This window comes from Tauraco erythrolophus, chromosome 5 (assembly GCF_009769465.1).
Source record: "Tauraco erythrolophus isolate bTauEry1 chromosome 5, bTauEry1.pri, whole genome shotgun sequence".
Lineage (NCBI taxonomy): Eukaryota > Metazoa > Chordata > Aves > Musophagiformes > Musophagidae > Tauraco > Tauraco erythrolophus.
In genome coordinates, this window is record NC_141469.1 from 68,837,845 (window position 1) to 68,862,283 (window position 24,439).

At 41.3% G+C, this 24,439-nt stretch overlaps 1 protein-coding gene across 4 annotated transcripts in view; it reads right to left on the reverse strand.

Moving 5' to 3' along the window:
- GRIA2 (glutamate ionotropic receptor AMPA type subunit 2) overlaps nucleotides 1-21,997 on the reverse strand; it is a 94,265-nt gene extending 72,268 nt beyond the window's left edge. For all 4 annotated transcript variants that reach the window (XM_086611299.1, XM_086611301.1, XM_086611300.1 and 1 more), the window contains exons 1-2: nucleotides 21,910-21,997; nucleotides 21,343-21,483 (exon numbers count right to left, since the gene is read on the reverse strand). In XM_086611299.1, coding sequence (XP_086467425.1) covers nucleotides 21,343-21,483; nucleotides 21,910-21,997 — 229 coding nt within the window. The remainder of the gene's footprint in view (nucleotides 1-21,342; nucleotides 21,484-21,909) is intronic.
- Between the last annotated feature and the right edge of the window lie 2,442 nt (nucleotides 21,998-24,439).

Here is a 24,439-nt window from a genome sequence, read left to right on the forward strand (position 1 = left end):
AGAATTATTATTGGTGGAGGTTTAACATTGGGTTTGTGGAGTCTAAAAATTGAACTTGAACTGGTAGAAAAAGACACTTTCAATTTGTATTCTCCCATCTTAGGACATGATTCCTTTGCAGACTTCAAAGTATTTCTTTTCCCCTATCTCTCTACATGCAGGAACCTATTATCCTTCACATCACTATCACATCTGAACAAATTAAATTTCATTTTAATCTAATCATGAGATACTGTATCACATCAGGATCATCCTGGAAACACGAATTTCATATGAACCCTGACTCATTACACTCCTCTTTACACATCCAGCCATTCTCTGGAAGTAATATCTCAAAATACTGGTGATCAAACAAGTCCCATTTTGGTACAACAAATGTCTTGTGATCACTACACTGTCAAACCAGTTTTTAAGCTGTTCTTCATATGCAGAGGTTGCAAAATTTTGTGTTTAATAACAAGTAAGCTATAATCTTAAGTATAGGTGTTCTAGTGCATACCAAAAGCAAAAATTTAAGAGGAAATACTGCCTTTTTTCCTCCCTGCTACTAGAGGGACTATCAGAACTTCTAACAGTTAGTCTTAAACTGATTAGACCACCAGAGATTTGGTATGAACTAGTATTAAAGAAAAATTATAGCAGATGCTTCAAAAATCAGTGCTTTTAAACAAGTACATCACTTCAATGGCAAAAGAAACAGAATTTCTGCTTTTTGAGAATTTTGTTCAGATATTAGAAGGACAACTGGTACAACTGGATAAGATTAAGAGATCCCTCTAAACAATGTCTTTATCTTGTTTAATCAATGCTCTCCATTTACAAATAAATTTAAGGAATAAAAAAATTTGAAAATCAATGTCATAAATTCAGTTATATTTATACATTATTTAATCATTTTTAGGATTTCTTTTATTTTTCATTAAGTAACCATTCACTTTATTAATATAATTGGAATTGGTGGCTTACTATGTAATTCTTCTGCCAGATGTCTCAGATAAGTTAGTTGATTTCTGACCTCCTGGGATGTGGAAACAAGAAGGAAGTAATAGCTTGGTCATCAGTCAAGGACAAATGGGAATAGTAGTTCCTATCTACAAACCGCAATGAAAAAAAAAAAAAAAAGAGAGGCAAAGCACCTTGGGTAGAAAGCCTAGTTCTGTAACATTCACCATTTTCAATATGTGTATCATTGCATAACACTGGATTCACACCAGTTCCTTATTCATCAAGATGCATTTCAGTTTTGCTCCTGCTTGCCACCTAACAGTTACTGTATTTTTAACTTTCTGGTCATTTAAGACCATCTCAGTTCGATAAAAGCCTACATGCTACTCACTGAAGAATATTCTGTTTCCTCCAAGACTAGATGCACATAATTTAATCAAACTTCCTGTAATAAATGCCAGTAATACAAAATAGCAACAAAAAGCAGGAAGAATCAGTGCGCCATTTAGTGAAGGAATCGCCTCACCCTCTTTTGGAGCAAGTGTAACTTGGCAACTGAAGTAACAAACTTGAGAATGTTAAATTTTCTTCTACTATTGAGAAGCTGATGACACAGGAACCAGTTAAGCTCTGTAACTTTCTCTTTAACATTCATTAATCAAGGTTAGTATCATAAAATTTACAGTCTAGCTTTCTACTGGGTCAGTCACAGACTGTTGCTAACCCAATAGAGGTCTATGGAAGAACTCTATAAAGATACCAAATTAATCTGAGTTCTTCCCAGACAATGACAAATGGAACCAGAACTACCCATCTGGTTACTTCTAACATCCCCTCCCAAGACTGATTCCCTCGTGTTCATAACTGATGTACAGCCACCAGTACAAGCAGGAAAATATGAGTTACTGATGTCAACAAGAGAAGGATGATGAAGTACTGCTCCCATTCATCATAAAATAGGCAGTAATTCTATCATTAAAACGTGAGTCATTATTAAAATGACTCACAATCCAGTGACACATAAACAATATGTGATTGAAACAACTCATTCAAAATAAAAGCAATATTGGTTAGCAGAAGAAAACAGCTTTGATCTCCTAAAACTAGAAGGTCTTCTTCAATTTCATTCATGAGGGTTGGACTAGATGATCTCTGAAGGTCCCTTTCAACCCATTCTATGATTTATTTGTTTGCAAACCAACAGGTCTTACCATTCTGAAATTTAGGAGCTTGTTAGATGATCAAATTGTGATTATTTTTTTCCAGGCAGTTATCTCCATATTCAGAAATTTATTGTTTGTTAGAAGGTATTTCACCACCCTGGTGGAGATCATCCCCCATCTCTCTACAAAGTATTTTACATTTACAGCAAGGAGAGCAGCCCTGAGGAAAAGGACTTGTGAGTGCTGGTGGATGAGAAGCTCAACATGAGCCGGCAATGCGCACTGGCAGCCCAGAAAGCCAACCATATCCTGGACTGAATCAAAAGGACCGTGGCCAGCAGGTCGAGGGAAGTGATTCTGCCCCTCTACTCTGCTCTCGTGAGACCCCACCTGCAATACTGCATTCAGCTCTGGAGTCCCCAAAAAAGAAGGCCATGGAGCTGCTGGAACGAGTCCAGAGGAGGGCCACGAAGATGATCCGAGGGCTGGAGCACCTCTCCTATGAAGACAGGCTGAGAGAGTTGGGGTTGTTCAGCCTGGAGAAGAGAAGGCTCCGGGGTGATCTTATAGCTTTCCAGTACCTAAAGGGGGCCTACAGGAAAGCTGGAGAGGGACTTTTTACAAGGGCATTTAGTGACAGGACAAGGGGCAATGGATTTAAACTGAAAGAGGGGAGATTTAGATTAGATATAAGGAAGAAATTTTTCACTCCGAGGGTGGCAAGGCAGTGGAACAGGTTGCCCAGAGAAGTTGTGGATGCCCCATCCCTGGAAGTGTTCAACGCCAGGTTAGATGAGGCTTTGGACAACCTGGTGTAGTGGAAGGTCTCCCTGCCCATGGCAGGAGGGGTTGGAACTAGATGATCTTTGAGGTCCCTTCCAACTCTAACCATTCTATGATTCTATGATTCTATGATAAAGAACAGAAATAATACCTTCAGATAAGAGATGAGCAGGATTTCATATCTGCCTTTTTCATTCAGTGTTGCTCTCCTTGAGGGCCCAAGATATCTTGATAATGCAAAACCATCAGGAAGTGTTCTGCAACAAGTCCTCTCACCGTACACAACGGTACCGAAAGAGGACCACTTGTGAAAAAGAAGAATCTTTGCCTGGTACAAAACAAGATTCTGCACAAACCGCTAAGAATCATACATTTTAATGATACAAAAAATATTTAATTCACTTGTTTTTTGCTGCTAGAGATATCTGCTGATGAGAATGGAATGAAACCGACAAAATCTATCTGAAATTTTACGACTACAAAATAAAGTCTTAGATTTCAGGTAGGAAGTAAGGATTAAGCGTTTCACATACTATACATCATAGATCTGACACCAACTCATACCTTGGAAGATCTGTATTGCATGGCCAGGAAAGGTCTATATTTAAGACCTATTTCTGAAATATACTTGATTTTACTTTTGTTTTAATCACTACTATGAGTTTATGGTGGTTACCAATAATCAATGTAAAGCCCTTTTTACATCGTTGCTTGGAAACTTACTATTAAATGAAGCTTAGAAATATTCTTTAAAAAAAAAAAAAAAAATTGAAATTCAGGCTCGCATTAAAACACATATGTCAGAAAAAAAAAAGTTGTTCTTTTTTTGTGTGTCTTTGTGTGACTCTTTTCCAAAAGAGAGGATGCATAAGAGTTAATCTGTTATTCTGGACCTACACACCTTCTTAGTGATTCTTGACTGAAAGCAGTGTAATGCAGTACTTAACAGAAAAAAAAGACAACCTAAGATTCTGGAGTGGGATTTAAGAACGGGGTTGGTCAGGTACATTTTGACGTGACAATCATTTTCTGTCAACTGAAACTTTCTGTTGAAATAGATCTTTTCCCCATTTTCTTCTTCCCTCTCATCCCAGAAGAGAATTTCTAAGATCCAAAATAGAGTTTTGGGTCACAAAAATAAAGAAAAATGACAGGGAAAAGGGCAAATGTTCTCTGATTGGTACTTATGTAAAACAATACACCAGTTCAAGTGCCTGAATCATGCAGAGGAGAAGGTGATTTTGATTTTCCCCCTTTCGTACAAACGATCTGATACACCTCTCTCTTTCTCTTCCACCTCTCCTCCTCTTTTCTGCCTATTTATTTTCTTTTCCTATGTCTTTCTCCCCCCTCCAACTTTTTTTTGGTCTTTTTTCCTTACCCATAGGAAATTTCTGACGGATTGTTTTCCCTCACTCATTAGGAAGGAAAACAATGTCAAAACAATGAATTTTTCTGTCAAACAGAATTCTTGCTTTCTCACTAGCCCTTAGGAAATCTAGAATAATTTCCAGCTCTGCTATAGACATTCATTATGACCTTGAGTAAATAACTGAGTAATTTACCTTGAGTAAATGTCCCTCCACTCCTCTTTTGCATAGCACGTGAAAAGAGGAAGAAAGTTGTTCTATCTTCCTTGTATACCTCAGTTCTGAGCTTTTTGGTCCAAGGATTAGCACTTACTATAAAGCTATGCAATGTCTAATATAATAAAGCTGAAATACCTCCAGGGACATCCAGACACGAATGCAATGCAAATAAATGCAGATGATGCTCTGCAGTACAAACTAGTTCTTAAATACAGTTGCTAAAGGTTTATACCATGAAACTGCTTGCACAGTTACCAAATGTACAGCAATCACTTAATACCTGCTTATAAATACAGAAGTACTTACAGGCTTTTGGAATACCAAACAAGGTAGTCTCAAATTAGCAATCTCATGTATTATAGCAGTCTGATGCAGAGTAATTGATAAGAAGGCTACGTAGTTCAAACCCCTCAAAACTACTGACAGATGCAGACCAGCCTAAATGTAACAACTCAAGTGCTCCTAACTGCCTCTCTCTCATCATCTTCAACACTCCCCTTGTCACCACTATATGATACCCTTGAGGAAATGGAAACAATCTGACATGAATACCAGGACTTCAGAAAAAGCACTGATTCAAAATCAGATTGCAAGTCTTATGTACACTGACTTACAATGGTGTGAGCTGCAATGCTGTGATTTATAGGAGATGATTGTACACATGATTTATATCTGATTGATAACAGTGCGCATTCAAAATCAGGATCTTCACTTTTGTAATCAACTGCTTCATGCTATGCTGCAAATTGACTGGCAGAAGCATTTCCCTTTCCATTGTTCTTCCCTAAGGATTAATATTAAAACTATACATTTTATTCCAGAGCGTATGTACTTTGTTCAACTTGAGCATAAGGTGAACTAAGCCTTTCAGTAAACAAGTTTAAAGGAAAAAATTCACAAAGAACACCCCCAAAACACACACACACAAAAACTAACCCAGAAAAAAACCCAACTGTCAGAGAATCGCTGAGGCTTGAAGACAAGACCACTTCAAAAATCAGTTCATTTTTGAAGCCTAGTGGAACACCAGCCTACAGTTTGAAAACAGGGTCTGCCTTCAGAGAACTTCGAGGCCTTGAAACCTACCAAACATTACTGTAAATGAAGGACTGGCTGATACTAGAAAGCCCTCAAACTGCAGCTTGGTATCAAAAAGCCACTCTTCAGTCCAATTTATGTTTCTTCTTGAGGGGAAACATCAAATCCCAGACTAGAATTGCACACCGCTGTGACAGTTAAAACAGAACTCCAGAATAATGCAAAAACTGCTGTTCACATTCAGGACTAAATTAGGCCCAGTAAAACAATCAATTTCTTTTATCAAACATTTCACTTCTGTTAATGCTACACGAGGTAAAACACAGCAAAGCAAACAACAGAGGAGTGCTCTTAAAATAGCAATGCATTTTTCTCCCGGAAAAAGTATCATGTCTATAACTTATACATGGATTGAACTTGGCAGCATGAGCATCTGAAACAGGCTCTGGGGTTTGTAATGCCACTGTAATGCATTGCCAGAAGTTAATATTAATAAGAATTCCAGAAAAGCATAGGAAAAACTGCACCCAGTTTCCCTGAAGGATACATCTCAGTACATTCAGAATCTGTTGTCAGAAAAGTGTATGGCGTTTTCTTGATAGCAAGCAACATTTTTTTTCTTCGTTTCAGTGAATTTATTTAGCAACTGGCAAAACTGAGAATTAATGCAACATGAAACCACAAAATATTGCAACCAGAAAAAAAAGATTTTAGTATGTTACCAGGAAAGTGATGTTATACCCTTCTCTGGAGATTTCTTTCTATTAAGCTAAATATAAAGACTAGTCAATTAAACTTGCTTTGTGTTTTCTAAGTATCTTTTTTTGCACAAGACTCATCTTTTTCACTACTGAAAACATGCATGTAGGAGTACACTGGTTCCTATTATCAAATATTTCAGAGAGAAGGCCTAATCATCTAATGAGAATGGTAAAGGAGACACCTCTGACACCTGTCTGGATTCGCAATTCCTGGAGTGGATGGCAGGAAATCTGTAACGTTGGTGTGAACTCAAGTGTGTACTTAATTTTGGCCTGCTGACAAGGCTCGCCCCTCTGGTTCTGCTATGCAGAGTTCCAAACTGATGCGCTCCTGACACATGACCCCATGCACTCCTGCCTACAGTGTACTTCTGACACGTCATCTATTCTAGAAGAGGGAGATGCAAAATCACAGGAGCAGAAGATAAAGCAGGAAGGAGGATTTGAAGTCACCTACGATATGCCAGGCAAATCCTGATGTCCTGAAATAGTGAGTACAATAGTGATCAAGCAAGATGAGCCCCTACACATTCTCCATCCCCACTGCCACTGGCTGGGCAACTTGCATCCAAAGAACCAACCACCATTCCCTCAAAAACAAGGTGGCCAACTCCAGGTTGCCTACTTTCTTGTGCTTATCTGCACTTTCCCTAAACCGAGCTTGGACACTGGCTGCAACTAAATGGCATAGATCAAAACTCATAGTGCTGGTACAGCTGGAGTAACTACGGATATAAAACCACTAGATGATAGCACATTATAAGGCATTACCTGCAGTCAGAGAAGACTACTTGCAAGTTGCAAAATAAGTAGTTAGAAAGTTTATTTAAAGATGAAATCACTCATGCTAATCAGATAATCCTAAATGACTACTCGTGAAAACTTCATATCGCATCCAGTCACTATGAACTGCTTAATCACCATCACATGTTCTTTCATAATACATTCTTTTATATGTCATTGAAAAAATGACTTCACAAATATTTTCAAGTTTAATTGTTTGTCTTATTCTTACACTTCTAAAAATAACTTCTATTTTAGAGGACTCCACACATACAAAGTTAAGAGTTGAAATAAATCTCCTCAATCCCTTCACACTACACATGAATATTTATTAATTTTTTTTTAAAATGACACACATCCCTACTTTTAAGACCCAATCACTTGCAATCTCTGCCTACTAGAAGAAAGTTTAAGGTTATGCTAGGAAAGGGAAGAGCTCTCTTCTCCAATGTTACAATCTAGTTTTTAGTCTTTCAGTCACAAAACAACAGACAGTAGGTTAAGCTTCTGCAAAATAAGTGTATCTTCCAAGTTTCAGAACACGAAATTGGAAATTAAAGAAAAAACAAACCACTACATCATGAGCTTCAATTGTCATTGAGGAAATAAAAAAAATCCTTCCTGTGTACATTTTCTTGACTATGCACAAAGGATGAACAAATAACCATTTTGTGCCCTACGTCTTGCTTGAATCTTAAAAAGTGGTAGATTACCATCACTACAAGATGGTACACATGCATATTTTCTGAACAGAGATATTTTGGTTTGTTTCACTTGTCAAAGAGTTTGTGAAATAATTTAAAATATTGAAAGAAACACTATCAAGGTGTTACATTTCTTGAGGAATCAATAACTGCTACCTGACATTTTATCAGAAAACTCAACCACAATGCTGATGATTTAATTGAAATTATTCCTTTTAAAAACATAACTACAGCTTACAATGATTTATAACTAGATGTGATTAAAATTAACCATTTCTCAAAAGAGAAAACTTCCATGACATTCACTATGAGGGGAGATGTATGGCTAAAGATCCAAAGATAACGAATCTGAGGAGGAATAATTTTAACGACAGAGAGGTGTGTATATGCAGCCCTTCACTATAGCCTGTTCTGTTCAAAAAGATTTCTCTTAACTAGGTCATGTTTTCAAACAATCTCCAAAAGAATATTTGCGTTGGAGAACAAGCAATGGCTCAAAGGAATTTCCATCTTGAAAAATGCCAGAATTTCTACATTTTTTTACTAATTATAGTTTATTTAGGCCAATCAGTTGGTATATTTCAAAGTAATCATTAAGAGCTGGTAGTATCACTACCAAAGCAAATGGCATGATTTTAATGAGGACCGTGTATTCTGGTCAACTGTGACTACCTGTGGACAGCGGACCCAGAAGCCCTATGGAGCACCTCTGGTCTGGGTGAGAGGTCTTGCTGATATTTGGGGGGAACAGGGTGGGGGTGACAGAGCACTGACTCACCATTCTGCATGTGAGGGAAATCCAGACACATACACAAAAAAAGAATGGTATTGTGCCCTGGTACTCAGTTGATATCATCAAGGGGTTAGAATTACAGCCTCTACCTGTCATCAGCCATAGTAATTTAGTAACAGAAAACTCACCATTTAATTCAGCCATGTGTGAACTCTCTGTAATGCTTAGTCTTAATTTAAAACCCCAAACGTTTTCCGTATAATTTGTTTTTCATAATTACGTGGGTGAGTTAAGAGATGAACTGTAGCCAAATGCATGGGGAAGGCTAGCACAAATCCTGTGAATCACAGCCCTGCTGAGCCTTTGCAATTCTAGAAAACTGTTACTGGCATGCTAAGTACCCTAGACCTTTCAGGATTCAGCCCTATAGTAGCTGTCAGAGTGAGTTACATCAACTGAGTAGAGATTCTGAAGGAAAATCTAGTAAACCTATTCCTGAGGGCTGCATAAGATTTTGTGATCACTGTGATTTCATTGCCTGTAAAAAGGTACAGACACATCAGAACAAGGCTGCTCTGTTCATTTTTCTCTTGATGCCCTCGTTTGCTATGCAACAGTGTATCACTACAGCTATTCATGCTATTATTCCGACTTTCAGGTTTAAATTGTTCACTTTTCATGCTATGTATGAATAATCCAGATCTTGATAAGACTGTTTTATTTGTTTGTAAACTTTTTGCTTCCTGTTTCTACACAGGAAATGAAAAATCAGCATAGTATATAGCACATATTATGTGCCTCTAAAAGGTGATAGAAACATATTTTTCTTACGTACTTTACCCTAAATGTAAATTTCATTCTTCATGCTAGTAATCCAGAAAAAAAAAAGGGGGGGGGGGGGGGGGAAATACCAAGTGCTTTATTGCTATCTCCTACTTTCCCCTTCATAGAAATGGACCATGACATGAATTAATCACTCCATGCATGAAGATTATACAGAAATAAACAGGCTAATCTTATTTTATCTGATGACCAAAAGGAAAATATCATTCCTAAAAATAATTCCTCTTCTTATTTTCCAATCAGCTCCTTCAGCAAATACTTTCAATGAAACAGATTGTCTTGAGAGATCATGAAAAGCACATAGAAAGTTGAGCAACCTTCAAAGAAAACATCCTGTCAACAGCATCCTAATCTTTAAATCCAGCACCTATTAGCTTAAGTGTCCATGACTGTAGCTGCCATAAGAGCTAAACAAGAAGAAATCTCTATCCACGTATCCAGAACTAAACACACAGAGAACTCTACAGATTAAACTCCCTACCTTGAATTTAATCTAGAAATAATGAAGTGACTAGATCCACAAGCAAGCACCATGTTGCTCATGGCCAGCACAGCTTAAAATACAGTGTTAACTTTTACCACCTACAACATACAGCATAGAACACAAACTGTACCTCCAGGATAATAACAAACTCATTCAAAAAAACACACTGCAAACCCTCCTAAGGAAGACATATTTTCCATTACAATATCAGGTTCAAAAATACAGGCCTATAGTACAAATTAAGACGAAGAACTTCAGTCTAGAGAGAAACCTTGAAGTTAGTGCATCCCAGAGAAAGGAGACCTGATCATATAACTGCTTCTCTTTTCATGTGTAAAAAAAGTATCCTTCTCACTCTGGGCCCCAAAAGTTAGTTCCTCTTTTCTACCATCCTCTAAGCTCCCAGTCTCTCTCACTTCTTTCTACACTATTGGGCTATTCCAACCAAAAGGTGGAAGATCGGCACAGCATCCAGAGCACCATACAACCACAGCATTTAAACCCATTATAGCTGAGAAAGTAGTTTCTGGCCATTAATCCCACCTCCTCTGCCCCAGAGCTGTGGTCAGTCACCCAAGAAGGGAGAGGAAAAGTTTTAGTTTGACGGTTTCAAGTTTTAGTTTGACAGTTTCAGTTAGAAGTTTCTAAACAGCAGCTTTTTGTCACTTAGGCTGGCTTAATGTCTTTTCCATTAGATGTTAACTCTTGCCAATTTCACTGTTAGGCATCTAATTCTCACCACTCAGTCTGGGTAACAAAAATGCCTCCAGCCTTGTTCCATTCCTGAACTCTTCTAAGTTCCCAGTTTGTACACGACAGAGTTATGCACCGTAGTTTCCAAATCACTTTGGAGACTGGATGTATCGGCCTACTTTATGGAAGAGAATTGGAGATGTCACCACAGCTAGCAGGGACTCACAGCAAATATATAAAGCCACCAAGGGTTACAGAATGAGGAATTCCCAGAAGTATCAGAAGCAACCTGAACTGTCATGTGCACATCCGCCCCCAGTTTAAAAGTCTGGAAGGATGCATAGGACCGATCTGAACTGCATGAGAATTTTTTTTTTTTTCCTTAAAACTCTCCTACAGCATATTAACAGTGCGGCAAACACCTATACAGAAATGAAACCAAAAAAACTAAAGTGAAGTGAACTATTTTTTGCATCTCCAGAAGGACAAAGCTAAATGCAGTAATACTGGAGGCTCTTCAACATGTTGGAGTAAGCATACAGAAAGCATGCATTTATTTGGAATGACTAAGCCGTGACTTAGTATGATCCATGCTTTCCACTACAAAAACCAACTAACTGCAACACTACTAAACAGCCTACAAAACCATCACAGTTGCTAAATGTTGTCTGGGTGTTTACAGACAAGTTCTTTTCTCATGAAACTCAGAAAACTATTCAGGTTTCTAAGTACATGTTCCAAGCGCTACTTTAGACATCTGAGGCATCCCCACAGACTGACGGATGTGCTACAGGACTTACAGGACACTCATATTTTAATGGAGCTGCACCTTGAGGCCACACAGGATAGCACGAGTACCACAAACTGAGTCTTCAGGTATATTAATTGCAAGTGAATTTGAAGTGCCTCCACAAATGGGGACAAACCGAAATAGAAGTAAAGAAATAAGCTCAAAAACCATTAAGTGCTCCACTTGCCAAAAATTCAGTATTTGCAGCTCACAGGTGCTTGCTTACTTCAAGAGCATAAGTACACTACTGAGTTCTATAAAGTCAAGCCAAAACACATTTTCCTACAAGTGGAAAAGGAGTTAAGAAAAAATGAAAATTCCAAATTTATGCAAAGATTTTACCAAAGAATAACATCCATGATCAAATGCAAACAAAGGAGGGGAGCAAGCATTACATTTTTCCTCTCCACCTACACAAGCACAGACCAAACCTTTCCTTTTTTAGCTAAGCTAACAGTTCCATTTACATATTTATACTGAATTGAAATGGTCAAATAGTTTTTCTAAGGTTTCCATACTGAATCCTGACAAAGCACTTAAGAAATGTGTGCGATGTCTGAAAAAAAACACAAAACAACGTGGTCATATATGAGCATGTACTGTAAAGTTTGGGAAAAATATTCTATAGGTCCGATAGGTGTTTAAACATTTTAGCACTTTTTAGGAATTGTTTAATCCCTGCCTCTTCCATACACAAAAAAAAAAAAAAAAAAAAAAAATCAGTCTTCCACACTCATACAGAAATACAAAGAATATAAAATTTTGATCTGTTTTTGTTCTTACTACCATCAGCAGAGGCTTGACCATTTATTTGACTGAGGAAAAATAGCCTGGCCTTATTACTCTCAAGTCCCAGACTATGAGATCAGGCTGCTGAATACATGAACTAATCTGATTAGTCAGTAAAAAGACTGAATGACTTTTCAGTCATGACTTTTCACAATTTCAGCGTGATCTCCTCTCACCAAATGAAAGCACCTTAAAATGGGGCAGATGTAAGGCTCCGAGTGAAATTAAAACCACTCTTATATTGCAATTTATAGCATATGGTGACTCATATTCTCATCTATTTCCTGATCCCTCAAATCCATCTAGTCTTTGAATGTAATAAAATTAAATGATTATGTTTCCAGGTGTTCACTTAAAATGGCTTCAAAATTTTAAAGCTGTATATAAATCTGGCCAATTAATATTTGTTGATTGAGCAATTATTTAAATTAATATGATTTTCCTAACATTTTCTTTTTTTTCCCCTCTCTATGCTTTATAGTAATAACAACAAAGGGCAAGAAATTGTCTTCCTTTTCCCAAAATCTAAAAGTTACTTTTCCCTGCTTCTGCATCAGGACAAAAATACAATTACTGAGATTTTTTTTTTCCACCCAAAATTAATCAAGGCAAGAAAAATGAAGAAAAGAGAGAGGAATACTGATGTCAAAATAAAAATGGTCCAGCATGAAAGGCATTCAACTGGAAAGTGAAAGACAAAGGGTTAAATTCAGGTCCTCTGCCTGACATGGACAAGATATGAAATAACTGGGTTAAATCCTGGATGATTCTCCTAACCACTCACTGTAATTCTAGTGTGGATCAACCCTGCTTCTGCTATAAGTAACAATGATGTAGCTTATCTAAGTATGAGCTTGGTATGCACTAGCCATGCAAATTATTTACCCTGGTTTTCAAGCATTACACCTGGAATAAACTCCCTGATATCAGTATGTCTGCACGAGGTACAATGATGCTGGAAAGTTTTGCTGCTTGCAGGATCCCGCCTTGTACGAAGAACCCCCTCTGAGACTGTACTACTAAAGTGTTACGGAATTTGCTACATTCATACCACGGAAAAACAAAGAAAAAAAAAATCAGCATTTTGGCTTGAAAGACATTTTGTCAAAAACAACTCAACTAGTATCACGGAGGAACAAGCTATTTTGAGCACGCTAACCCTCAATGTCCTCAGTTTCAAAGATTTATGAGATTATTGAACAAATTACTCTGACTTGCTCAGAGCTGTACAGCCTATTTCATTAGCATACATTTGCAGACATTCTGAGATAGTTCACACATATACAAGGGAACGCAACACATTCAAATATTACAGATCCACATTACATGGGATAGTAAACCACATTAGCCTTTTCATTTTATGAATATAGACCAGAGTCCTACAACACCAAATACAATCATAAAAGGCAGAAAACCAAAGAAAATAAAACAAATCCTTTCTCTGGGCTGCAATGCAGTTGCAAAACCATTCTCTTGAGCTCTCTAGCCCTGTTGCTGACACGAGCTCTGAAAGCAGTCTTCACTGTACAGATGAGGAGAAATATCTTCACATTACCTAACAGATTGCTGTTCAAATTACCTACCGTACCGAGCGCTTGGAAAGAATCTGTTGTTCGTAATTTTCAATGTGTGTGAAAGAAAATCAGTTCACATCATTTGCAATAAGTAGAGGCATCTTTTCCACCCCAAGTCATGTTTTTAAACTTTTAAACACATTTAAACTGAGAATAAATTACAGTGGTACGACAGCCTTAACCACAGCAGCCTGAAAAATTGCAGCATCAAATGAATTCAATATTAACTACCTGAAATCGAGATTAAACTGAACACGTTGGATAGTATAGCAAGCACATGTTAATATATCTATTTTGAACATTTCATACAAATAGTCACTGTCCCTTACTGAGCTTTGAAACTCTTCTACCAGTTGTATGAGTATCACATTTATGAGTCAAGGGCAATATGAACATTTTACAGAATTTTGTACTACTCTTGTTCATTGGAAGAATAATTTGGAAAAAATATGTCCATTTTAAAACTCAAATGGCAAAGTACTCTTTCTTTTTAAGAGTGAAACACAAGCACGTTTACCTTCTGTAGTTAAGTAATGAAGATACTATCTCCATGTGCAATAAAGTCCAGTAAGTCATTCATGGGCTAGCTGAAGTGATTTGTAATTCAGTTACAGACCTGGCACCCCAAGCATACAAAGCCATCACACACCGATTTAAGTTAATGAATACAGATCCAAATATCCTTCCTCTGATATCAAATAAAATAGTAGAGTTGAGTTGAAATAAGACACTTCTTGTGCTTGAGCCTGTCACCTTTAGTTGAACTGTATGTAACATTTCAACTCTCCAAAATAACCTATTAATTTCTCTGAGTCAAGTTTGGGAGCAGGTGGTGGAAGACAGTAGTAGCTGGAGCTTAACCACACCTTGCTGCAGAATCATACTGAAAATCTTTCTCTTGCAAATTTTTTTTTACGCTCTCATCAAGCAACTAGCCATTGGTACATGCATTAAACATTTGTACATTAAATCAGATTCAGGACAGAAATGTTAACTCTCTATATTAATTTCTCAAATGGGAATTTTAAGGGGAAAAAGGTAATCTCCCCATAAACTGCCTGATTGAGAATCTTTCTTAAAACAATGAAAAAGAGAAAAAAAGAATCAAAAATCTGTTACCAATTGTTAAACAAAGGGGAATCACAGAGTTGCATTAGAAAGTCCAAAATGTTCTATGGTGGGCCTAGATACAGATAGATAAAGAAAAGTAAATAGTTTTTCAAAAGACATCTATACCACTCTGTAACTGCATGCAAATAAATACAATAGCAGTATTTTAAGCAGAGTTATTGATTTCTGAAGGTCCAATATGAGTTTGCTCAACATGTGGTTATGGTTATTTAAAACCTGCTTTTACTTCTCACTGTTGATCTGTTTTACAATATGCATTCACTAGGTTTGTCTGATGCTTTTATTCACTCTTACTGTTTATCCATACAGAAGTCGTTATTAGAAAGACTTATTTATTTAAATCAAAGCCCTTTTTCAGTTTTAACAAGGTTACACCTAATAGGTACTTCTAGTCAATGCGGATTAATTTTTTTTATGAACTTATTAAAGGAAACCATTCAGGTTTCAAGACAAAATAACGACGATGCTCCACAAACCTACATATTCTGTATAAAAACATGCAGAGTTTTGCCCTATACTTTTTCCAGAACTCTATATGGCAAAAGGAATTAATCCCTTGTCCACAATGTTCTAAAAGCAGATGCCATTGTATTCATGTCCTGAAAAATGAAATGATCAGTTATGAAATAATGGAAAAATCTTGTTCATTTCAGAAATTAAAGCTCCAGTTAATTATCATATGAGAAGCCCATTCACATATACATATACATATACAGACAGTTTGATATATACAACTGTATTTTTTACCTATTCAGGTATCTTTTTCAGTGTTATCTGCAGTCTGACCTGACCTTCCTTGGCTTCAGTTGCAGTGATGCTGGTTCCAGAATATGAGCATGAACCTTCAATATAAAAAATTAGTAATTCATGCACCCAATTCACAAGGGTGAGAACACTGACTTAAAGTGATAAATGAGCTTCCTAGTCAGAGCTCTGAGTTAATCCTCTTCAGAAAATAGACTGTAAGGTTTAACCAATGTCTGCTTTTTATTTATGTGACATTCAAAATAAACTATTGTTCACTATATAAGTACATATGTATGTACATTCATATGCATGTGTGTGTACACATACATACATGTATACAGACATTTATATTTACTATGAGTTATTTCCTCTTTTTAGTTTCCTAAAAATTAGCCCTACCAGCACACATTAATTATTAATTTAAAATTACATTTTCCTTGAACAAATATTTTTTTACAATTTAATTCTGTTTTCACAGAAGATGCCCGATAAATTAAGTATGCTGATTATCTGAATTTGCTACACAATGGTAATAGAAGTCTTTACCTGTTTTTAATGCATTTTCAAACTAATAACGTGTTCCCAGTTACTATATACTTTCCTAGAAATTATCAACTGTTCAAAATGAATTATTTATCTGTTAAACATACCTTAACTCTCAAAAATATTTTAATCATGAAAAGCTTGTTAAAAGAGCTAATGCAATTGGCAGTATCCCTTAATGCAGGGGCCCTTTGTTCAGGGTGTGTAACAAGCGCAGACTGGATAGAACGGCAAGTCTTACGTACGCAAGCAGTTAAGTACATCCCCAGCTATGAGCAGTCCATAGTCCTATCAAAGTAGGTGTAAATGAAAGCTTTCATTAGCATAAATAGAAAAAAGTTACTACGTTTTCATATATTAAATATAACTAAAAGCATATATAAACATATGAATATATTGAAGAGACTGACAATATTCATTGATTTAAGGGCTTGACTGGTATATTTAAGGCTTGATTGATATGCTACTCACAAACTGCTATTAAATGTAACTCACTTTAAGGTTTATAAGAGTAAAATATATATTCATGTCATATTCAAAACTGCATGGTAAATTTTTATTTCGGATATATGGACAAAACTAATGCAATAATCACATAATAAAAATGTGAAAAGTCAAGTAGCCAAGCAAAAACTGTCGTATTTTTATCTGCCCACATTCTGGATCACGGCTATGTGAGCCAGGAGCAAAGACGCACAGCAGGGACAGCACTGTCACACAATAAATACCCCAGGTTTCCTTACGAATAACTCTCAGGAGTAGAAGAATGTTTAAAGTTTGCTACAGAGCTTGATTTTGAGGGGATAAATGTTTTGTGAGCAGCAAAAGCTCAAGAGTTCCTACTGTAGGCTACATCCCGGTTTTATTGTATCATTTTACTACAGAAATCCATCTGATCTTGTCCATTTTAACGACAAGGGGGTACAGAACCTGTTTCACATCTGCTTACTGAGCCTGAGAAATGTCTTATAGTGAAAAGGAAATGAGAAGCCCCAGGAATACGAATGAACTGAAACATAAGCATTTAATAAATTCCTCCCTTCCATTAAAATTCAGTTCTAATAATTTATTGTGAAATACATTCAGGCTTGGTCCACAGTAATTTTAATTCAAATAAACACATTTAAATTTCTCTCATCTTTACCACTACAGGATTTTTTTTTCCTTATTCTGTTATCGTTTTAATCATTTTGCCAGCAGTTTGCTGAAAGCTGTTTCTTTACGAATGCAATCTATAGCATTACATTTCAAAATGGCTGGGAAAACCTTTGCCATGACTCCCAAGTTGCAACATGCTAGATATTCATAGGTTTTCAAAGCTGCTGGTTGAAGATATAATGAAAGGATCTAAGGTTTATGCATGAATCAGCATCCCCTTGTCATAATGTCATGGTGCAGTGATCCCTGCAGAGCTGTAAGACTTGATTTAAACCAGAAAAGCTCAACACTGGCTCTTGAGCCAGCAGGATTAAACATCCAAGATCATGCATATATTACTTCTGTGCTGAAACTACTATATGAAAAACTTGTTACAGTTAAGGAGGTTTGTTTTATAGTACTCCATAGGAAACGCCTCTTAGGTGACTCCAGTATCCTTTCAGTGTAAAAATATGAGAGTACATAACACAGCTACTCCTGTGTGGGTTGGTGGACTTAAGAAGAAAGGATTTCATCTTCACCTGTTTCCTCTTCTCTTGTTTTGACAGAATTAACCAGTTTTCAAAAATCTGATGTCGCTGATGGTCAGCACTTCTCCAATTAAACTAGACTCAATTACACTGTGCTGAAGGACAATGAAGTCCAGTGGTTTGCATACCTTCCAGTGCCACCCTACAAATTACCTGCAGTGCTGTACCTTTGCCCCAGCTGTTAAAAGCCAGAGTGAACAGCTTTGTTAACATTCGCCTTTGCCACCTAGACTGTAATCCTCTGTTTGAATCACCAAGAATTCTCAAGGAAGTCTAAGCCTAGCCCACTTCTCTTGAAGGATGTAACGGTAGTCACGGCTGTGAACATTTCTCTTAATGATGCCATCAGTCTGAAGATAGACTGCATCATCTCTCAATCAAAATCATTAAGCCTCCTAGTGACACCGACTTGTGAGGTGCCAAACTGCAATTAGATTCCAGCAGCTACTCCTGATGACCTGTCAACACAGCTTTGCACAAGACTTGCAACAATCCAACAACCTAAAGTGACTGTTACGGATATATTACGTGAGTTAAGGCTATCTACTCGCAGGATGTCCATTCCTTCTCTGCTTGCCTATCTTCAGCTCACCTTTGAACGACTCAGTAGTCTTACCGTTTCAAACATGCCTCAAGGGTACATGATCACCGTCTTCTCTTTTCAAGAAGTTCAGGAGACTAATTTCAAAGTACCAGCAATACAACTCGTTTGTCTAAAAACTGTTTGCTCCATCAAGAAACTCTGATCAAGTGCAGATAACAAGTTTGGAGATTCCTTTAAATAGTTTAACAGTGGGGGGTTTGTTTGTTTTTAAAGGAGATGGAACTGTATGCCTCAGTTTCCCAGTGGTTACTGAGTGGCGGGCAGGAGGGTGGCAGACAGACCCCTGGCAGTGCTGCTGGGGCAGGAGCTGGCTGCCACCCCGCCTGCGCTGCATGGCTGCGCACCATGTCACCGACACCATCGTTCAGAGTTTCCACAGCCTGAGACCCGGCTGGTTTGGGGTTTTTAAATTGAAAGCTGAAATATTTTGGTGGTTGACTTCAGAAAATTTGGTATTCTTAGCACAAAAAAAAGGTCATTACTTCTATTACAGTGTAAGCCCGTCACTAGATTTCTGTGACGGAAAAATCACCTTGCCGGAGCAAAATACCTGGGTAAATACTGAACCATTTACAGTTTCATATTATCCTATACTCTGTGACCTTCTTTTACACCTGCATTGTTTAACTGTTGATAGTGCTGATTTTGGACACAGGTTCTTTGTATGCTATTCTGAAAAAAACAAACAAACACCAAAATCACAAACAAAACGAACCCGTAGATTTTTCAGTATTTCAAATGAGAACAAGCATAAAGGGGACAGAAAAAAAAAGATGAATCCTCCTTAACCATTTGTGCGTGCAGTGCTCTGCAATCAGCTGCTAAATTTTGCTTCTTATATTGCAAATATTTGTCTTCAGAATTCCTTGCTCTCCAATCAAACTTGCCTTGGAAGGTAATCAAGGAAATACAATACATATTTTTAGCGTATGCTTCACTAGTCAATTAAATCCAATTGACAAGATAACTTCACTAAACCATGAGTAGTGATTGAGGTACAGGTTCATGTCTTAATTTAGTGCTCTTCAAACTGCTTGGAAATGGAAGCCTTGGACAAGGTTTGTAGAAAGGGAAACCTGAAATGTGGACAGCATCTCCTTTCTGCTGGAAATCTCAAAGTCCATCACTGCAGTCTACAGCCTACACAAGTCATCTTAGCATTGTAAGAGTTCTCCAAGAAAGATAGCTAAACTCAAGAACAAGGCAGAAGCAAGCATGCAAAGACAGATTAAAAACTTGATGGGACTGGAGAAAAATACGAATCCTTTGCTTTCTCAAAGACCACATGGCTATACCTGCCTCTGGTAGAAAAAAAAAAAAAAATTGGGCGTTTTACACAAATTATTTTCAGGATTTTGTTGACTTCAGAGAATTAAGAAACACAGAAAGACCCATCACATATTTGCAGAACGCCATCTAGGCTGCTACACAACCCCTTACTTCACCGACAGCCCCAGTAACATATTATCCACATGGAGTTCTGGTTGCTGGAAACCCTTATTACCTAATAAAGCAAAAACTCCCCAAACAGTTTGCAAATATTAGCGAAGCAGCCTTACGTGGCTGGCTATGTGCTCTGACCTTTTGTGACCTCAGCTGTGTGTGCTATACCCTCCTATCCTCATACATGCCACGGAAAGCAACTTGGGTTGAGCTCTTGCACCACCTATCCCAGCGTCTGTGCCAAGACGCCCCTCTTCAGCACCACCACACCTACCGTAACATAACCAAACTAAGGAAGAAAAAACAAAAGGTCGCAAATGCAGGAAAATTGCTCTCGCTATTGTCCTTTACGGCTTGACCCCAGGAGGGCCAGGGAAACCTCTCGGGAGAGCTCGATGCCGAGGTGGCCGATGAGTCGTGGGTCAGCGGGAGCATCCAGCACAGCTCAAGAACGGGCTCCCCCACTCCTTGCCGGCCAAGCCACAGCGGGGCAACCGGTTTCGCTCCCAATGGGCATGTCAGGCAGGACAGCGGGAGAAGCCCAACCCCCGGGAACAACTGCCTCACGCTCACAGCTCTCATCACCGACACTTGTTGCCGCTACCCCTTGACCGCACGCCTGGCCGCACAACGCCCCTCGTCTGGCTGGCCCTTCCTCGCCACCCACACCATTCCACGGGGTCAAACCGCACCCGCCCCGCCCAAACGCCGGGCAGCAGCCAGGGGGCTGCTGCGGAGCCGCACTATGGCGGGACCCCGCTGCCCTCCCCCAGGACGGCCGTGCCGCACCACGCCGCCTTCCCCTCGCCTCCCCGTGCAACGCGTGTGCTCTGCGCCCGGCGGCACGCGTGCGACCGGGCCCTGCCTCGCCGGAGGCGGAGCCAGGGTAGAGCCGCACCGCCCGCCCGCCGATGGGCGACGGCTCGCCGCGAAAGCTGCGGGGGCGGCGCGCTCCCGGCGACGCTGAGAGGGGAGCGAGAGGGCGGCGAGCGGGCTGGTCCCAGGGCCCCCTACAGGGTCGCGGGACGCCCAGGGCGGCGAGATGGAGCCAGGAGCTCCGCAAAATGGCTGATCATCCCCGCAGCTGCCCGGTCCGCGCCCCCTCGACTGATGTCGGGAAGGGGCCGCGGTCCTGCCCACGCCTGTTAACGGGAAGGCTCCGCAGCCGCGGCAGAGCCCGGCAGGGGAGCGCTGCGGGTGGTCCCGCGGCCGCGCACCCTTATGTAACGCGTGGGAAGCGGTGCCGTGCGGGGGCGGCGGGAATCACTGGAAACCTCCGCGAGGCCCCGGGAGGCGCACGGAGACCCCGCGCCCCGTTTCCGCGGGGCCGGGGTCGGGCCCGCGCGCGCTCCCGCACCTGCTCGGCGGCGGCGCGGCGCGCCCCCCCACCCCCCCGCGCGCACACCCCCAGCCTCCCCCCGCCGCGCCGCGCGCAGGCGCCGCGCCCCCGCCGCCACGGCAGGCGGGCGGGCAGCGCGCGCCGTGCGCAGCGGGCACCGGCGCCCGTTACTCACAGGCGTTGGTGACGGCGAAGCTGTTGGCCACCTCCAGGTTGTCGATGTGGGGAGTCAGCCGGAATTCCGAGGTGGAAAACTGAACCATCCCTACCCGAAACGCGCTGTACTCCTGATCGGCGCCCCTCGGGAACAGCCCCCCTGCAGGGAAACACACACGCGCACACACATCAGGCGGGCGGGGGGCACGGGCAGAGCAGCGCCGGGGCCCCGTCCCTGCCCGCCGCCGGGGCTGGGCTGGGCTGCGCGGAGGTGCCGGTAGGCTCCGCCGGCTCGGGCACGGCTGCCCGAGACAGCCCGGCTTGCTGTCCATCCCGTGCCCGGCCGCCGCGGCGGAGCCTGGGGGCGCGGCGGGACGGGCGGTGCGGCTCGGGGGAAGGCGAGGGGACGGGGGAGGCGTTGGCCGCGGCTCCCGGAGGGGACCTCGCAGGCGCCCGGCGGGTACCGCGGTGGGGCTGGGCTCGCGGCGACATGACGGGAACGCCCGAGCGACACCGGCGGGGATGAGGGAGCGGGAGATCCGTCGGCAGGAGACCGACCGAGGTCCCCCGGCATGCGGGCACCTACCGATCTGTATGCTGTTAGAATTGACCCCCCAGATCAGTCCCCACAACACAGGAGCCAGGAAGACAGAAATATGCATAATCTTTTGCATTTCCAGGAAAAGTAGAGCATCCACAAAGCCACGGAAACAGCCCTTTCTTCTTCCCCGTCCTCCTCCTCCGCGGAGCGCGCTCGTCAGCAAATTAGATCCTCTGCGCGCCGGGCGAGCGGCCGACGGGCGCAAGCCAACCACGGGAGGAAAGAAGCGCAAATAACCCCTGGGCGGGCGGCAGGCGCAGGAGAAGCCGTTGCCCACGCTGCCGCCGAGCGCTGCCGCCGCTCCGGTCCTCGTCCCGGCTCCGGAAATAAGGGGGCGGGGGTGGCCGCGTGCCGTCGGCGGCGGCGCCGCTGTGCTCCCGTCGCCTGAGCGCGCCCGGCCCTGCCCTCACACGCGCTCGCCCGCGCTCCCTCGCACTCAACGGGCGGGCGGCGCAACCCGGCGAGGCGGCGGCGGCGCGCCTGCGCGCGCAGGGAGGCCGGCGGGAGCGCGCCCCTCCCGCCCCCTTCGCCGCCGCGCCCCGCCCCTGCGCGCGCGGCCGCGGCGAGCGCCGCCGCCAACCTTCAGCACCGCGGACAGCGGCGCGGCGGCGGCGGCGGCGGCAGCGGCGGGAGCCGGGGCTCCGCGGCGCGGGGGCGGCGGGCGGCCGGGCCGTGGCAGCCTCTCCCCCCGCCAGGCCCGATCCGCACGTCCCGTCCCGACCCCGCTGCCTCGGGGAGGTGCTCTGTTCCCCCTGCCCCGCCGCCCGGCCCCCCGAAAGAGCGCATCCGGAGTTGGGTACCCCAGCCCGAACGCCCGCCCTCGGAGGGGCGCGCCGGTCCGCGCACGGCGGTGCCTGCGGGCCGAGCCCCTCGCGTTCCGACTGCCGTGAACGGGTAGAAATCATCAGAGTCGTGAATCGACCGCACGCCGGTGTCTCTCTGTGACAGCGGGAGACGTTAGCTTGGATGGAGAGCAGAAATGCAAAAAAAAAGAAAACCCAACCAAAAAAACCCACAAAAACCACAACAAAATCGTCTATTTTACTTAGAGTCCTTTAAATCTTTTTTAAAAATTTCGCTAGTCTTCATTAGGATAACATTTGCATGTAGCCACCTTCCAGGTATACCTGAAAAGCATTTTTTTTAACTGCCATAACCCAAATGGAAGAGTAAATTTGCGGGAAGGTTTAAACCTACCCAGATATTTCATTTTCATGTGTAATGGGGATCTTTTTTTTTTTCAAGAGGGGTTCCAGCTGTATTATTTACTGTAAGCTAAATTTAACATTTTTCAGTTTGGCACAAAGTCTGTTGCTATGCACCACACACACATGGACACACACGGACACACACACACATCTTATAGAAGAAGCAGTGTAGCAATACTGTGACTGTGACAATGAATTTGCTATTAAATGGTTGTTTGCTGGTACATATATATTTATTTAAAAAAAATAGAGGAATATCCATGTAGGAAAGGATACTAATCTTGCATTACATTTCCTTTTTTTTTTTTCCATTATTAAATTGTCTTGATTCTCTTTTCCAGAGACAAAGAAAGGTCTCGAAGCTTCAGATACTTAGATGTCAATATAAGTACACATTCTGAACACGTAGGAAGTAGGCAGTTTGAGGCCCTTTACCCATCACTAATTCATGACAAGTTTAGTTTCATTTGAGTCATTTCACCAGGAAATTTTGTACTAGCTTCTGTCTGTACTTGTGTCATCACCTCTCTCTCATCACAGAATGAGATGAGCCTGAAAAAGAAAAAGAGCACGAGCTTTAACGTCATGAGCTTATAGACCTTACCGCATTATTTGGGTGGAATGGCAGAGTCACTACAGCCTTTCCTTGCTCTCTCTCCCAGCCTGGTCCCTCCCAGTAGTCAGATTTTATGCTCCACAGTAAAACCCACCACTGAATTCTGTGAAAGGAGCAAACATTGTTGTTGTGACAATCGATAGATTAAAATATCAGCGGAAAGCTTGCATTCAGGTAGTCCTTACTGTGCCCTGCACAATGAGATGCACAAGCATTTACCTTCAACAAATACTTTAGTGTAATATTGCCAATCTTTAACAGGAGCACAGGTAAATCATAAACATACGCTTTTTTTCACTCAGGTTTGATTAATCCCCTTATGTATATCAAATGAGGTTAAAATGCAGCAAAGATCTCAATTTGAAGGTTGTATTTTAATATTTTACAACTAACAAAAAATCCTGTTTGCCAATATACATTACAGCTACATAATGAACTAAAATATAAAAAACTATTAACATGCTGCAAAATATAAAGATGAAATCTAGAAGAATATCACTTTTTGAACTAATTGTCTTCACAGTTATGGAAATGGTTTAAATCTCTAAGCTGTTTTTTTTGTTTGGTTTTGTTTGAGGTTTCTTTTTGTGTCGTAGAGAGCAGTGCTATTCCACATGCACATCAAGTCCTTTGTCGGATACAGTAAGAGTAACTAATGGTGATGCAGGTTTTATATGTTTAGGTAGTAAAA